We start from the raw sequence: 16,817 nt of genomic DNA on the forward strand, positions 1-16,817 counted from the left end.
TCAGTTTTAAATATTTATTTAAAGTCCAGAAGGGAATGGGAAAAACAGAACCCTCTGGGGGTTTGAACACACTGACATTTAGACAGAAACGAAAGAACAACAGCAAACGCACATCAAGCAACAAGAAGGCAGAGTGAGACACAGGAGGGGGCACGGGGAACAGACAACAAAAAGCACAACTAGGCTTGGGGGACAGGCCGGGGTACACAAGCAGTATGCGGGGAAGGGTGGGTGGGAGTGAGGTATTAAATAATTAAAATGGAATCCAATTCCCCCACAAGACACAACTTTAGAAACACACAAATATAGACTATCACATCCATCTTTCTTCTAAAAAAATAATTCTATAATTAAAATAACTTCAAAATCCAATTGGGGTCCTGACTTGTTTAGGTGGCATGGACAGACAGATGGGGTTCCTGTAATTGTTCCTTCCTCCCCCACCCAAATTGGCACCTATGGGAAAGAACACTGGGTTTCTACACAGCTGTGCAATGTTGTAAAAGCAGTAAGGTTTGGCTGCACTTGAAAGGTTGGGCTCCTGGGCGGGAAGACCTTGGGACAGTCACCTGGCTCCAGGGATGGCTCTGGACTTAGTCCACCTCCAAGATCATCGCTAACCAAGGATCTTCCTCAAAACCAAGGAGACTTCTCCCAGGGCAGGTTTTCTAAAGGGAACCAAGTCCCTCCAGAAGCAAGGAGGACCACATCAAAATGCCCTCTCAAAAGACGTACGCTTCAAAGCCCAGAATTAGCAGAAATCTCTCTACTTCTGGTTTCTAGAAGGTTTTTGTTTTGTTTTGTTTTGTTTTTATCTTTTTCTTTTTTTCTTTTCTTTCTTTTCTCTTTTCCTTTTGTTCCTTTTCAACGGACTACACAGATTACACGGGTGGGCTATGCTAGTAAAATTTTAACTCCTCATTTGGAGGAGAGAAAGAGAAGTGGGCCAGGCCCCACTCAGAAAGTTTCTTTAAAGCCTGTAGTAGCACCTTCAGAATCTTAAATAAGTTTCTTTTTCTCCTTAAAAAAAAAAACATACATTACAAGAGACAATTGTGAGCACCAGCGATTTCACAGTGGGAGGTAGCACACAGCACCCCAGCTGAGGGGTCAGCACCCTAGTCTAGGGGCCAGCATCCCAGCCTGGGGGACCTGCCTCTCCACACCCCCAGCTTCTCTTGTTCTTCCTCACCTCTCCCAAGTGAAAAAAATAGTAACACACCTTCTCTTTGTTTAAATAATATATATAGATTTCTTTCCTTTTCCTCCTCTTTTTTTTTTTCCATGTCTCCTTTCTAATATTGCACATCGAAAGCTCCCTAGCGGGAACCAGCTGGCAACATGCCCCCTTCCCTTGAGGTGGCATCAATGGGGAGGGGGTTTCTGGGCAGCTGGGGAGCAGGGACGTCTACAGAGCTGGGCAACAGGCCATGGGCTGGAGCGGGCTGCAAACCCAGCTTGCTTTTGACTGGCTCTTTGGTTGGTTCTTGGGGATGAGCTGGGATGGGTGGTTCTCCGGGACAGCCTCAGACCTGTTACTCCTTCTCAACTCCGGCTGAGCAGATAACAACTAGGACCTGCACCAGGGTCCTAAGACAAGGGCCTGCATCTCCTGGGACCAGCTGTCCCCATCTCTTCCCTTTCCCCACAAGGCTTAGATGAGCCTAGAGGTCAGAGGTCAGAGGAAGCATGCAGGTCCAACTTCCAGGCGGTACTGCTTCCCTGATGAGACAGGTGGGAGATTGTCCACACTGACGATGGGCAGCTGCTGGGGGTCCTGGGTCCGGAAGGTGAACAGTGTCTGATGCCAGCGGCCATCATGGACCTGTAAGGAGGCAGAAGATGACAGTGAATGTGATTCTTGAGATTTCCAAATGCATCTCCCATCTTTCACTTTCAGGAGCAATGACTTGCAGGTGGCACATCTGGCTTGGCTGCTTCCAATTTTTAAAAAATTCGTTTTTGAATATTTTAGATTTTGATTTTTTTTTTAGTTATGTATGTAGTATGTCTGAGTGTAGGTTTGAGCATGTAAGTGCAGGTGACCTTGAAGACCAGAAGATGATATCAGATCCCCTGGACCTGGAGTTCAAATGATTATGAGCTGTCCAACATGGGTGCCGAGAACTGAACCTCTATCTATCTATCTATCTATCTATCTATCTATCTATCTATCTATCTATCTATCTATCTATCTATCATCCATCTATATCTATCTATCCATCACCCATCTCTATCTATCCATCTTTATCTATCTGTCTGTCTATCTATCTATCTATCTATCTATCTATCTATCTATCTATCTATCTATCTGTCTTTGAGACAGGATGTTATATAGCCCAGCCTTGCCTCTAACTCCTGTTGCTCCTGCCTCTACCTTCCCCACCCACCCTCCAATCAAGTACAGGAGACCTGTAAACTGTCACACTGACCTCAATTTTTGAATTTTTTTTGTCTTTTATTCTTATTAAGTAATATTGTTTAAAATTCACTGTGTTTTAACATTAGGGGCACATTCCTAGTTATTTCCCATTCTACAGGTAGAATCTTCAGATCCAAGGACAGCTGGTCTTCTTGAATACATACTGGCTCCACATTTACACAGAGCTGTTTTTGAATGTCCTTTTCTTGGGAGTTTCACGTGGGAAGCAAGTTTTCCCACACCCTGAATGACACTGTGTATCACCAGTTTACTTTATGAAAGTACTTTTACCTTTTATGACTGTCTTCCCCAACCCTTAAGATATTTAAAAATGAGCAAAAATATTAAAAGAAAGAAAGCACTCCGATTGGTGGAGCGAAGAGAATGGATGCGCTTTTGAAGAAGCCTTTGCAAATAACAATGTTTCTATTAACCTGAAGGACTTTTAACAGCACAGACTTCCCCTTAGAAGGTTCCCAGAGAGGTTAATCTAGGGAGTGCTTGCCTGGGTTCACTTAGCAACACACATGTGCACCCATACATGCGCATACATATGCACAGGGGCATGCACACTGAGAATGCCTAGAGAAGGGAGTAAAGTCAATGTTACTGAATAAATCATTCTAATAAGGTTACATGATGATAAGAATGTATACAATATGGTATAAAATTATGACATGCTCATAAATAAGCTTCTTCCACTGACCCTGAATCCAGGGAAAATGCGGGGCTCCAACAGTTACCTTGCAGCCGTCCATAGACACCTCTGGCCTGAACTGACCCCCAGCTTCGAAGACCTGTCCATTCCAGGCACGGAAGCGCACAGCCTGTCTGGCAGAGGGGCGTCCCGGTCCCTCCTGCCACACCGTCATGTTCAGGCAGTGGATTGTGATATGCTGTGTCCCCTCAGAGCTCAGCAGGTGCAAGAAATTCATCTGGACCCGACTCACAGCAAACTCGGCCTGTGGAGAAGACACAGGTGGGAAGCAGCCCCCGGCAACCCTGAGATCCCCCACCATCCTGGAGGGCACCAGGGTAAGTAAGCCCTTTCCCAACCAGCTTTTCAGTGTCGTCTGCCCACTCTAAAAGCAGGAAAACTGAGTTCTCTGTGAGCTGGTCCTGTAGCCTAGTAGCTGTTCAATCCCAGAACCAGAAGTCCGAGGATCTTGCTGCAGTTTGCTCTGCTCCCCCAGGTGGGTTGGACCACAGGTTCAGCCAGGTCCAGAGGAAGGCAAGGATGTAGCCCAAGCTGAGTGTGGTGGAAGTGCAAGGAGCCATAGAGCTCCGTCTATAAAGGGCTCAAGAGTTATCAGAGATGTGGTGTGGGACTGCTGGGAGGCAGGGCTTAGTAGGTGGTTAGTTCATTGAAGGTGTGCCCCTCAAAAGGATATTAGGATCCAGCCCTTTTGAGTCTTATTTTTTCTTCCCTTGCCTGACAGTAGGTAGCTTTCTTCTACTATAGTCCTCAGCACAGACCCCAGGGCAAAGGAGTCAACTAGTCAGTAGAAGACAAAAGAAACCTTCTTTCCTCCCAGTTGTGACTCTGCTATTTTGTTACAGTAACACAAAGCTAACTGAAGTAGTCATTGTTCCTGATGGAGGTGGCAATGCCCTGGGTAGCTGTCCTGCCAATCCAGACTTATATCTCTGCCTAACAGGCTTGCCATGTGGTCCTGAAACCTACAAGTCACCAAGAAAGGGAGCCTGCAAAGGTTACTGCGTCCCTATTGGGCTGTGAGCTCCAGCTGCAGGGTCACTGGCAAGTCTGACCTCCCCCACCCCCACCCCCACCCCCGGCTCAGGGTCAGACTAGGTCATGAAGTCAGCAGCTGAATGAGCATCTGGCTGAGGAGTGGATGGAGCTTTGTCTCGGCCATCACCTGTGGAGTCTATGGATAAAATGATCTGGAGCTCCCTAGCTTTCCTGTAGCCAGAGCAGTGTCGTCATGTGGCACCCCACCCCCAAGCCCCATGGACACCTTGTAGGAACAGACAGGAATGACCATGCCTCTCTTTGCTCTGCCAGCCTGCTTTATTGTTGAGTCACCTGACTTCACCCCCAAAACTCTTAGCTCAGGACAGACATGGTGTTCAGACACTGAACAGGAGTTAATGAGCACGCGTGCAAGAGTGCCGCGGGTTTCAGATAAACGATCTTCTGAGTTTATGCCAACAATTCACAATTCACCGGGACTGACAACTCTGCTTTTCAATCTGAGACAGACTATTCCCAGAGAAGCGAGGGTCTTCAGCACTGTGCAGCGTGAGAGCGTTTGTTAATCACACAAAGTTCTGCATGTCTCCCAAATTCTGAGTAAACCAAGTCTCAGGAGGTGGGTTTCCTGAGCCTGTGGCAGTGGGGCACAGGTGGTACCTTGGAGGCCGTGATGGGCTTCAGGCACGTCTGCCCACCCTGTGTAAAGTTGCAGGAGACTTCAATGGTGTCAGAGGAACAGCCGAGGTTGGGGTCCACCCAGTAGGTACCTGTAGCAGAGCAGGACAGAGCTGAGTGTATCAGGAAGGAGCCTGGAGGGGTTCTGTAGGACCTGTACTGGTGACTCAACAGGGCTGCAGTGGGGTGGGCAGTTAAGGGCAGAACAGGTAGACACAGGGTATCTCAAGGCACAGGCAGGGAAGGATGCCTTCAGGGTAGAGCTGATGTGTGGGAGAGTCTCATGCCCAGGCAACACTCCCTGTGCTACCACTGAGATGCAGCCACAATACAGAGCAGACAATTGTGGGCTATCAGCTTCTCCAGAGTCTTCAAGGCTCAGGCTTCCTCGAAGGACCTACCCAGAGAGCTAAGGGCCACGGGTCACATTCTTGCCTCCTGACATCTGCAACTGTGCACACGTCTGGCTGGGGTTCCTGGATGCTAAGAGCTCAGCAACCGAGGAAGGGATGCCCCAACATCTACTTGTAAGCCCCGTGCACAGCAGAGAGGGATCAGGTGACACTGTGGCTCCTCCCCTTCCCTCACAGATGAGGTGAGGTCAGGTGAGAATCCCTGCTGAAGAGGACTCCTGGGATTCTGCTAGCCCTTGAAAGGTGGTTTGTTTTGTTTTGTTTGATCTTATTCTCTGAATGGACCCAGCATATGGCCTATCATCCTCTCTACAATATCCTTAACGCTTGAACCATAGGCCTCACAGACTGTGAAGCTTAGAGGCTGTCTGCTGAGTCAATAAATGATGCTGTGTGTCTATTTCTATGAGGACAGAAACTTGGCTGAGATGTGCCAAGGACCCAGAACTCCATGGACCTGAGCTCTTCTTTTTTTTTTTTTTTTTTAAAGATTTACTTATTTATTTATATGTAAGTACACTGTAGCTGTCCTCAGACACTCCAGAAGAGGGCGCCAGATCTTGTTACGGATGGTTGTGAGCCACCATGTGGTTGCTGGGATTTGAACTCTGGACCTCTGGAAGAGCAGTCGGGTGCTCTTACCCACTGAGCCATCTCACCAGCCCCGACCTGAGCTCTTCTTGACACTGTGCTACCCCAACACAGGCAGGAAGCCCCTCCTCAGCCTCACAGACACCCTTACCATCCGCCATCCTCTGCTCACAGTCCATGAGGTCCCGGCAGACCCGGGCTGGGTTCTCCTTGGTGCCCAAGGGTGTCTTAATGCTCTGGATGAGGTTGCTGAGGTAGTGTAAGGTTTTGAAGATCTCCCCTCCCTGGTCTAGCACCAGCTGGTCCGGATAGCTGTACCCCTGCTATGGAGAAACAGGGCCATTGGCCCGTTAAGTGCTTGGGCCTTGCCCAAGGTCCCAGACACATTGCTTTAAAAATCTTCACTGCCTGGGAAATCTGGTGACCACGGCCAGCTTAGACTGGCTACTCTGCCTTATAACAGATAAGGAGAGGGAGAGTCAGGGACATAATGTAGCGGGGACAGGGGCTGATTTCTTGCCCCTGGCCTATGAAACCCAGCATAGGTAAGAGGGTAGGAGGTCTGAACTAGGGGAGTGATCTCCCCATCATGAGACGAATACAAGGAGGCAAAGTGGGCTCTGATTCTGGCTGGAGTAAGGAACACCCAAGACCCATCTCAGCCTGAGGCTGTGGAGCAAAGCTGACCACAGGCCAGGTCTCAGCTGCGCCCCGGGGCTCATTTGCTTCTGTGCAATCACTGGGTAACCATGGGAACATTCTGTGAGCTATGGACCAGATGAGCATCCCTTCCTGACTCAGGCCAGCACACACTAGACTCAGAGGCCTGATGTCTCACAGTGTCAGATGGAGATTATCACTAAGAGAAGGACTCTGAGGCTCTTGGTGCCAGCCACGGGCACAGCATCGACCTCTTTGACCTTTCTCTTTCTCCTAAGACCAGAGGTCATGTGAGAAGAGATCCTACCAGTACCTCCGATCTGACGGCTCCTTGAGCATCCATCCATGTCTGGAAAGCTGCTCCAAGGTCATCTTGCTGCTGTGTAAGAAAAGACAAGGCGTGTGTCCTGTACCCGTCCCAAGAGAAGCCAGATTCTGAAAGTAGGAGCCAGGGCCTGAGCACCCACCCCACTCAGCCCCACCCCACCTCCTGTGATAGGGTCTTGACTGAGGCATACATCCCGTACTGAGCTCCTCCCCGCTTTGCAGAGAATGTTGAGTATGTCACTCCCTCCCACTAAGTCCCTCAATAGCTCCCAGGGTCCTCTCGTAAGGCATTCAAATGTTTCAGCATGGTTAGAAACCCTGTTTGCGTGCTGTGGTCTTCATCCTTGTCTCCCTCCATACAAGTTCTAGCACCAGGCACACACAGTTCTTCTAAGTCCCTAAAAGCTGTGCTTTGCCTAGCCCCAGGACCTTTCCACATCTTCCACCCTGACTGGGGGGGGGGGGTCTTTCCTGTCTCCAACACAGTATCTGGTTTTCTCAACTCGGGGTGATCATGCTCCCCAGAGGACACTGCGCCCCACCAGCTGATGCATTTTTGTTGGCTATGACTAGGGGAAGAAATATTTCTGCATTTCAAGGTTGGAAGTAAGGAATGCTGCTAATCTAGCTCAGACATGTAGCACAGCAAGGCTAGGCAGTGGTTAGCAGGGCTCTGTACCCGTTCTGTGATGGAAGGCTTCTGTGGATGTTTTTGCCTCTAGGCTGGTGAGGCACCTCCTCTATATCCCACAGCTCCACTCTATTGCTCTTGGGATGCTTGGTACCCAAATGGGTGGAGCACATGGCAAGGGGTCTGGAACAGGGCTGTTGGCGGGGGTGGGGGTTGGCGGTTGAGGGGGGTGGGGGGTGACTCCCAACTCTGCATCTTCCCACTAAGGGGCCTGACTGAAGGATCTCTGGTCTGGAAAATAAGCTCTATAATAATAAAGCATTCTCCCAGAGCCACTAAAACCATTTCTAATAGTGTCTGGCATATAATGAGCAGCGGGCACATTTCAGCTATGGATTATATAGCGCATGGGCCCTCCTTTTCTATATCCTGGAAGAAAAAGGACTTTACCTGGCTCTTCTTTCCCTGCCTGCCTTTCTGATGAAGAGACCAGGGAGGTGACAGGTATGTGCTTTGTAAGTACAGACAGCAGAGAGGGGGAGGGGCAGGGAGAGGGGCAGGGAGAGGCTGAGATAGAAAGAACGCAGACTCTGAGTGTCTAGTAGCCCAGGGCTTCTTTTCCATGCAGCTTTTCTTATTGCCACACCCCAGGGATGGTGTACTCACTGGAGTAGGAACAACATGGGGCCTAGATGGTTTCCAGGCTCAGAAGGCTGAGCTCTGATGGGGCTGCTGTGCCCACCACAAAGTAAAATTGTCCAAATGCACCTCCATGCTTGACCCTCTGGACCCTGGGTCTGGGGAGGAGCGAGCCTATCATTAACCCGTGTGTGTGTGTGTGTGTGTGTGTGTGTGTGTATGTGTGTGTGTGTAGGCAGAGACAGACCCTGGGGGCTGGAGCTAGAGCAGCCAACTGCTTCACAGTTGGGGACATGGATGGGCCTCTTGCTCAGGGCTCCTCCTGTAGCTCAAGGCCTGTGGCTCCTGTTCAAAGGACATCCTAGAGGTCCAGCCACTGTGGCCAGAGAAGGCTCGGCTGCTTCTCCCTTGCCCACCCACAGCCTCATCTCAGGGGGTCAAAAACACTGGTGCAACTTACAAACTGGATAGGATGCCAAGGAGGGCCCTGGAAAAGAAGGCAGAGGGTCAGTATTTGATAGCTACTTGTGCCGGAGACTTAGGTGGCTGGAGGCTGGAGGAGCTATCCAGCAGGACAAAGTGTGCCAGGCCACAAGCCTGTGGGCATGTTGGACTTCTTCTGAGTTAAAGCACTTCCTCTTGGAAGGAGGAGGGGACTCCCAGGATTCCAAAGGAGTCACCAGTGCCCTTCCCGGTGGTGGGGGGTGGGGGCGGGGTGGTAGGTGCTCTCCTGCCAGCCGAGCTTCATGCAAACTGGAGAGGAAGCTCCAGCAATGCAGCTCTCAGGAGGCATCATCCAGGGGGCTTCTCGAGGACACAGCTGCCTCTGAGCCGCTGATGCTCTCGTAAGTAAACCCAACAAGCACACTGGCACACTAAGCTAGACAGGGCGGGAGCACTTCTTTGCTCTGTCAATTTCCTATCTAAGGTGGACAGATGCTGGTCGACATCTGCCCAGGAAAAGCCACACCACAAGTCCCCACTGGACCTGACCTATGTTCCCTACAAATCTGTAAGCCACGGGAAGCATACAAGAGCCACATGGCTTTAGGTCAGGGGACATTCTGTCATTAAAACCTTGGTCTCTAGGCTGGAGAGATGGCTCATAGCTTATAAGATAAGACCCCTTGCTTTTGCCAGGAACCTGGATTTGTTCCCAGCTCACGATCATCTATAACTCCAGTTCCAGGTGATCTAACTGCCTCTTCTGACCCCCCAAAGCACCAGGCATGCTTGCAGTATACACTTACATGTAGACTAAACATTCACACACATGAAATAAGAAAAATCTTTTAAAACAAACAGAAACAGCCTTGGTCTCATTCAGAGCAACCCGCCTCCTGCCCCAGGAATCCAAAATACCCAGCATGCAGCTACCTACCGGTGGACCTGGCCGGCCCCTTGGACCAGGAGGACCCTGTGGAAGAAAGAAGAGACAGTCAGCTCTGGACAGTTCCTTACCCAGGCTGTCTTTTGTCCTACCAAGGCCCAGAGATGATGTTCTCCTGGGAAAGGATACAGAGAAAAAGAATGTCAGACACACACACACACACACACACACACACACACACACACACACACACAGACAGAGACAGAGAGACAGAGAGAGACACAGAGAGAGAGAAACAGAAGACAGAGACAGAGAGAGAGGTGTCACTGTGGAAAGGAAAGCCTGAGAACCCCCCACTCCTGTCTCCAGTCTCAAGTCCTCACACCCACTCTACTTACCCTTGGGCCTTGCAGTCCCTAGAGATAGAATTGAGGGGAGAGACAGTTAGGAGATGTGCTCTGAGCAGCGGATGTCCCCCCATTGCCCCATAGTACTGCCTGCCAGGCTGTCCACTCACCAAGTCTCCTCGGCTGCCTCTGTCACCTTTGGGACCCTGAAACAAACCATAGCATTGGGTTAGGGCTCAGAGGCAAGTCCTATTTCCCATATGGGGAAACTGAGGCTCAGACTAACTCTGAGTCACGAAACACTTGATCCCAGGATACAGGAGACCCTTGCAGCCTTCCCCTTTGCACATACCGGGAGTCCAGAAGGTCCCAGCATTCCGGGGGGCCCAATGATACCTTCCTTTCCCTAAAGGAGAGAGAGGCTATGAGTCCTCGATCTGGGCCTGGGGAATAGAGTGACAGAGGAGGGTGGCAGCTGAGTGTCCCATGGGAATGAAAAGGATACACCTTCAAGCATCTTCTGAGCCCCATCTGTATGCTGGGGTGGGGTCAGGCCATGCATCTTCTGGGCCTCTTCTGCATGCTGGGGTGGGGCTAGGCTATATGTCTCCTGAGTCTTTCTGCATGCATAGGGTGGGCCACAAGAGTGGGGCAGGGAAGGACTGGGGTAGTGGCAGGGCGAGTGAGCAAGGTGTGAAGCTGCCACAACTGCATGTAGGGGAGGCTCTAAGAGCAAAGGAGCAGAAAGACGTGAGTGCACAACCAGCTGATGGCCAGCCTTGGACCAGGGGTGGGGGTGGGGTGACTACCAAGCAGGAACAGGAAGGAGGGAGACTTACCATCAAGCCAGGAGACCCCCGAGGACCTTGGATGCCTTTGAAGCCAATGTCTCCAGGGGGGCCCTGTGAGAAGCAGAAAAGGGTTGTGCCTGGGGCAGCCACTGGGGAGTACCTAGCAGCCTCCATGCCCCTGAGTTCTGGTTGGCCTGTGCCCTCTTAATTTTATGAGATGCCCTGGGAAGAATAGTAAAGGCTCCTGACTCTTCGGCAGGTACAAGCTATGCAACATCGGAGGGCTAAGTCATGTATGCCTCGGGTCTTAGTGCTTACAACAGTCTTCTTTGTCTGTTAGGGTTCTTTTTCAGACGACTGGGAAAGCAAGGCTTATATACTGAGTCATGTGCCTGAGGCACGGAGCTACTAGGCTGAGCACAGTTGCAGCTGGCTTCTGGCTCACACTGGGAGGAGGGCTAAGTGAAAACTCATGGAGTGAATCCACAAATAGATGAGCCACAGGTGATAGGCAGGAATGGGACTTGGTACCTTGGGTCCAAAGAGGCCAGCCACTCCTGGGAAGCCCATCTCGCCAGAGTCACCCTGTGGGGAGAGCAGGACAAGATCCTTATGAGAGAAGACAAACAGACCCACAGGTGTCCCTGCCCACCCAGACAGCTCTATAAAGCACAGTCTCCTGACAGAAACCCTCCATTGATGGCTGCTTAGAAAATAATTTCATACAACAAAGTTTCATCCCTTCCTTTTGGGTATGAATGCATTTATTTTTCTTGCCTTATTGCCGTGGCTGGATGTATAGTGCCGCATTGATAGACGTGGTGGCTTGCTTCTGCTCTTTCAGAGAAAGCACCCAGCCAATCACCACTATGCAAATTAACTGTAGGATTTGCTCACATGTCAGGGAGGAAGTTCTCTTCCATACCTACTTTAGTGAGGCTTCCTCCTCCCCCATCAGAAATGAAATTATAATCTTGTCACATGTGTTTCCTGCATCTATAGTGACAATCAACTAGGTGACTTTTCTCTTTCAGTTTGGCAAATTGGTTTAGTGTGAATTTTACTGACCTATTTTCCAATCTTGCCTTCCTGTGGCCAGCTTCACTTGGCCTTGATGCACTACCCTTTATATGTACTCTTACTTCTGTTTTGATAACATTTCATTGAAAATTGATATCTTTATACAAGCTACGCTGGTCTGATGTATTTGTTTGTTTGTTTGCTTGTTTGTTTGTTTTTCTTAAATGTCTCTGACTAACTTTAATGTTAGAGTAATAATGACTTTATGGACAGAGTGGGAGTCTCTTCTTCTGGCTTCTGTAAGTTTCCGTAGGGTTGGTGCTATTGCCTCTTTAAGTGTGCTGTAGGGTCACCAGGGGAACCCTCTGGGACAAGAGCGTTCTTTGTGGGAAGCTTTATTAAGGGGTATGCTCACACTCTTTCAGGATACAAGGTGGGTAGGACATCCTTTTTTTTTTCTTTCTCCAAGTTAGCTTTGAAAGCTTTGCCCTTGCATATGTATCAAAAGATGGCCTAGTCGGCCATCACTGGAAAGAGAGGCCCACTGGACACACAAACTTTATATGCCCCAGTACAGGGGAACGCCAGGGCCAAAAAAAAAAAAAAAAAAAAAAAAAATGGGAACGGGTGGGTAGGGAAATGGGGGAGAGGGGGGAGGGTATGGGGGATTTTTGGGATAGCATTGGAAATGTAATTGAGGAAAATACGTAATAAAATATATTTTAAAAAAAAGAAAGAAAGAAAGCTTTGCCTTTGAACGACTTTGCCCATTTTAAGCAGGCTGCTTAGTTTCTGGGCTGGTACTCCTTTGCCATAATTTTGTTACCGCTGATATCTTTAGTGACAGATACCATCTCTCATTCTGACATTAATAATATGTGTATTCTACTTTTTCTATCTTGAGAAGTCTAACTAGACATATATGAATTTTGTTGACCTTCTCAGAGACCCTATTTTATATTTATGATTCTACTGCTTATATTGTTTCTATGTTTCTTAGATTCTTAGGTTGGGCTTTGATGCTGCCACTGATTCAAAGTGCTACAAACACTCCCTAGTGAAGCCTGGGCAGGGTCCCACAAATTCAGGTGCACTGTGTTCTCATAGTCACTTGATTCAATACACTAATTTACCTTCTGATTTCTTCTTTGACCCAGGGATCATTTAGATGTCTGTTACATAGTTTCCAGGTAGGTAAGGCACAGGGAGACAGTCTTACACAGAAAGAATACTGTCCCTGGAGCCCAGGATGCCAAGTTCTACTGATGATTCTGATTCCCACTTTGAATGGGCTGTACAGACCCCTTCTTTTAGACCCTTGACATTTTCTTCCTGAGCAGCGTGAGATAAATAGCATCTGATTATCAGAGACAGCATGGCTCTGCCTTTGATATCAAGTGAACACGGAGCTTCTGGCCCTGTGCATATACCTATGTTTCTCTGTCTGTCTGTCTGTCTGTCTGTCTGTCTGTCTCTCTCTCTCTCTCTCTCTCTCTCTGTGTGCAGAGTGTACATGCCTTTTGAGTATGCCTATGTGAGTGTGTGTATACTCATGGCTTAAAGCATGTGGATGCATGGTCATGCATATGCCCTGAGGCTGACTCACCGGTTGGCCTTTGGATCCTGGCTCCCCCTGGTTCCCAGGAAGCCCTGTTCCACCTTCTGTCCCTCGTTTTCCAGGGGGACCCAGTTGCCCAGGTAACCCACTTTCACCCTTCAAGAAACACATAAAAATCATCAGTCCAAAGAATACATAGTTCCAAGACCAGTGGAAGGGGTATCTAGAGCAATAAAGCAGAGATTTCATGAGGTCTCAGGATGGCAGAGGAGACATGGGGATGTGGTGGGACAAGCTCAGACCCCTGGCAGAAGCCTGCCTCATGACTCTGACCTCCTCTCTGTGTCCAGCAAAGTTCTTGATTCACTATTCCTCTCCGGCAAGACATGTAGGCTTCGTCTCTAAACTCGTCACCCATCCCTACCTCCCTGGCCCAATACAGAGGGTCGCAACCTTTCTTCAACTAGCTCATAAATGTAGAGAAGTCAAACACCATATCTGGGTCCTTCATTTACATATTGCCTTCCGGGTGTGGCCCTAGGCTAGACAGAGAAGCAGCTCAAGGACCCTAGCGCCTAGCCTGGATCATCCCAGTGGCAAGCAACCTGTTGTCCCACAAACACCCACCAGAGGGTGCCCGTGGACAATGCAGTTAATGTGGAAGGTACTAGGGTCCAGTAGGGGGTAGTATTTATTGTCACTTGAATAAACCATCCTTTAAACTTGGTCAACCTGGAGTCAGGGATCCACAAAAAATTTCACATGGGCCTTAGGATATAGAATCAGTATCATTACAGCAGGACCAGGGCAGAAAGGATAGATTAATGAGAGCTGACCTTGAATCCTGGAGGCCCCTGTGCTCCAGGCAAGCCAGCCACACCTGGATTTCCTCTTCTCCCAGCAGGGCCCACAGGGCCAGGGTCCCCATCATTTCCCTGGTCTCCCTGTAAAGAAAATGGGAGGAAGTGTTCTTTGACTGGGATACCCATGAGTTGGAGGAGGAGGAGGAAGGTGAGGAGGAAGAAGAAGAAGAAGAAGAAGAAGAAGAAGAAGAAGAAGAAGAAGAAGAAGAAGAAGAAGAAGAAGGAAGAAGAAGAAGAAGAAGAAGAAGAAGAAGAAGAAGAAGAAGAAGAAGGAGAAGGAGAAGGAGAAGGAGAAGGAGAAGGAGAAGGAGAAGGAGAAGGAGAAGGAGAAGGAGAAGGAGAAGGAGAAGGAGAAGGAGAAGGAGAAGGAGAAGGAGAAGAAGAAGAAGAAGAAGAAGAAGAAGAAGAAGAAGAAGAAGAAGAAGAAGAAGAAGAAGAAGAAGAAGAAGAAGAAGAAGAAGAAGAAGAAGAAGAAGAAAGTCACACTTGCCAGGAAGCAGAGCAATATGGCCTAGTGACCCAGGTGCTAGCATCAAAGAGACACAGTGATAAGAATCCCAATGAATGAAAGATCAGCCACCTATATGCCACCCAGTTTCCCACCTGACTCTTCAGACCCATGCCTGTGTGTGCCCCGTGGAAGTCTCTAACTCCAGATGCCATCCCATGTCTTGCTCACCTGATATCCTGGCCGACCATCTCTGCCAGGATTCCCATCAGGTCCAGCAGTGCCCTCAGGGCCCTGTCTTCCCACCACACCTCGGGGCCCTGGCAGTCCTTGAAGACCCTGGAGGTACAGAAGATGCTGGTTAAACCTTCTCAGGAGAACATAGAAGGTGACAGAGAAGCTATGGCAACTCACCTGGGTCCCCCTCCGGCCTGATGGCCCAGTCTTGCCTGGCTTTCCCTTTGGGCCCTAAGAAAGCAAATGCAAGAGATACACATTAGCAGGACCCTGGAACCCTGGGAGGAAGCACTGAGAGTTGGTGTGATCTACCAGAGAGCCACGTGCCTGAAAGCTCACAGCTGTGGCCACCCCCAGGGTCACCCAGAGATGTCCCTGCTGTATTGGGCCCTGACTGCCTTCTTTGGCTCCCCTGTTGCTAAGACTTTCCAAAGGCACTACATCTGTCCTCAGAGCTGGAAACCAGGGCCCCCTGAGCCGTTTAGTCTTGAGCATGGGTGTCCTTAAGGAGTGTGGGCCCAGAGGGCATGGTGAGGAAGGTTTATATCAGGCCTACAGGAGGAAACACAAGGGCCTGGGGTCCACAGCAAGGAATGACTCCTCCATGACCATTTTGTCTCTCTCTTCTTGCCCTTCATCCCTCAGCTGGCTCCTCCCTCTTCTCATTCCTTCACTGTAGCCCAGCAGAGGTGTGGGCTGAGTTCTTGGCTAGGCCAACTTCTACTCAGAGGCTGATCCCCTCAGCCCCTGTAGATGGCTGCAGAGCCTGGGAGAGCCTGGGGAGGTGGGACCTTCCAGCCCTGCCTTTGCTGACTGTGTGAACCTAAGCTATCTGAGGCCCCGGTCCCAGGGGCTCAGCCTCCCCCACCCCTGAAGCCCAGCCTTCTCACCTCTTCACCTTTAGATCCTTTGGGTCCTGGGCGCCCCCGGGGTCCTGGATGCCCCTGCAAACCAAGGTGAGGTGACTCAAGGCAGCTCCAGGCCTCTCTCCTGCGGAGGGTGGCCAGTCTCCGCCTGGAGGGGGATGGGTGAGGAGGGGTTTGGGGGTGCAGGCTCTAGGGAAGCCCCCGGAGCTTCCTCATGTCCTCCTACAGGGCAGATCCTTTTAATTTGTAAAGAGCTTGTTTCTGATGCTCCACCCTGCTTATAGCAGAAGACACAGGACTCACAGGCTGTCCCTGCTGGCCCGGTTCTCCACGGAGGCCTTGAACTCCCTCTTGACCCTGAAAGCAAAGGAGAGACAGGTGAGGGCCCCTCAGAAGTGGCCAGGGAATCCGTGTTCTTCCTGGCCACGTCACTGACCCTCTAAGTTCTAGTTTTCTTAGCTGCTAAGTGGCCGGACCAGCAACAGTCCTGCTTGAATAGAGGGAAATGTAACAGCTGCTTCTGCTAGGAAGGCATAAATGGGGAAACTGAGCCAGCTCCTCACCCCCAAGAAGAAGTCGTTACGCAGGACCATGCTGGAAGGAGAGTCAGCCAATCTGTTAGTTATGTGGATTGTTTCTGTCCCCGTAACCTTCAGGAGAGGGCCCTCAAGAGAGTCTGGGCCTTTCCTTCATGGTGTTAACCTGGCTTCATAGTGGGTTGCTCTCTACTCCTTATGACTAGTGAAGAAAGGCAGGCAGAGGCAGGAGTCTGTGTCCAGTCCAGACTGGCTTCCCCTTTCCCACTATCTCTGCCCTCCCCAAAGGTAGAGCTCTGATACTTACAGAGTATCCAGGGTCGCCTGGCTCCCCACGGTCTCCTCGATCACCCACAGGACCCTGAAGGACAGGAGCAATGGATAGCCATGAGCCACCCATTCCGTGGGTTCTCAGCAGCCTAGGCCTGCCCCGCGGGTCAGGGGGAACAGAACGGGAACTTACCCGATCTCCTGGTGGCCCGGGGGGCCCCTCCGTCTTGCCATCCTCGCCCTGCTCCCCCTGTGGACACCACAGAACCAGCATTAGGCAAAGGTCACTCTGGGAGTTAGTGAACTGCAGGCGGGAAGGCCAGCCTCCGTAGGCAGGCACACTGAGACCAGTGGTCAAAACTACCATTGTAGGTAATAGTGGCAACAGTGTCCACATGCCACATGGACACTTAGGGCAGGCTGAAAGAGGAGCAGAGACTACAGTGGAGACCTGGAGCCACGTCAGGCCACCTTAG

General features: G+C 50.2%; 1 protein-coding gene across 4 annotated transcripts in view; it reads right to left on the bottom strand.

Annotated features, from left to right (window-relative positions):
• Positions 1-16,817, bottom strand: part of Col27a1 (collagen type XXVII alpha 1 chain) — a 119,883-nt gene continuing 103,066 nt past the window's right edge. For 2 of the 4 annotated variants that reach the window (XM_085839250.1, XM_085839249.1), the window contains exons 42-61: positions 16,535-16,591; positions 16,379-16,432; positions 15,839-15,892; positions 15,560-15,613; positions 14,847-14,900; positions 14,664-14,771; positions 13,958-14,065; positions 13,170-13,277; positions 11,075-11,128; positions 10,592-10,654; positions 10,105-10,158; positions 9,923-9,958; positions 9,804-9,821; positions 9,457-9,492; positions 8,536-8,562; positions 6,792-6,857; positions 5,970-6,141; positions 4,797-4,906; positions 3,166-3,384; positions 1-1,825 (exon numbers count right to left, since the gene is read on the bottom strand). In XM_085839250.1, coding sequence (XP_085695376.1) covers positions 1,679-1,825; positions 3,166-3,384; positions 4,797-4,906; positions 5,970-6,141; positions 6,792-6,857; positions 8,536-8,562; positions 9,457-9,492; positions 9,804-9,821; positions 9,923-9,958; positions 10,105-10,158; positions 10,592-10,654; positions 11,075-11,128; positions 13,170-13,277; positions 13,958-14,065; positions 14,664-14,771; positions 14,847-14,900; positions 15,560-15,613; positions 15,839-15,892; positions 16,379-16,432; positions 16,535-16,591 — 1,599 coding nt within the window. In that variant the 3' untranslated portion in view covers positions 1-1,678. Of the gene's footprint in view, positions 1,826-3,165; positions 3,385-4,796; positions 4,907-5,969; positions 6,142-6,791; positions 6,858-8,535; positions 8,563-9,456; positions 9,493-9,803; positions 9,822-9,921; positions 9,959-10,104; positions 10,196-10,591; positions 10,655-11,074; positions 11,129-13,169; positions 13,278-13,957; positions 14,066-14,663; positions 14,772-14,846; positions 14,901-15,559; positions 15,614-15,838; positions 15,893-16,378; positions 16,433-16,534; positions 16,592-16,817 lie in introns of those variants that run through there. The other 2 variants (XM_021159800.3, XR_015047364.1) reach the window with 2 other exon arrangements.

This window comes from Mus caroli, unplaced genomic scaffold (genome assembly GCF_978045245.1).
Source record: "Mus caroli unplaced genomic scaffold, Mus_caroli_1 scaffold_6, whole genome shotgun sequence".
Taxonomy (NCBI): Eukaryota; Metazoa; Chordata; class Mammalia; order Rodentia; family Muridae; genus Mus; species Mus caroli.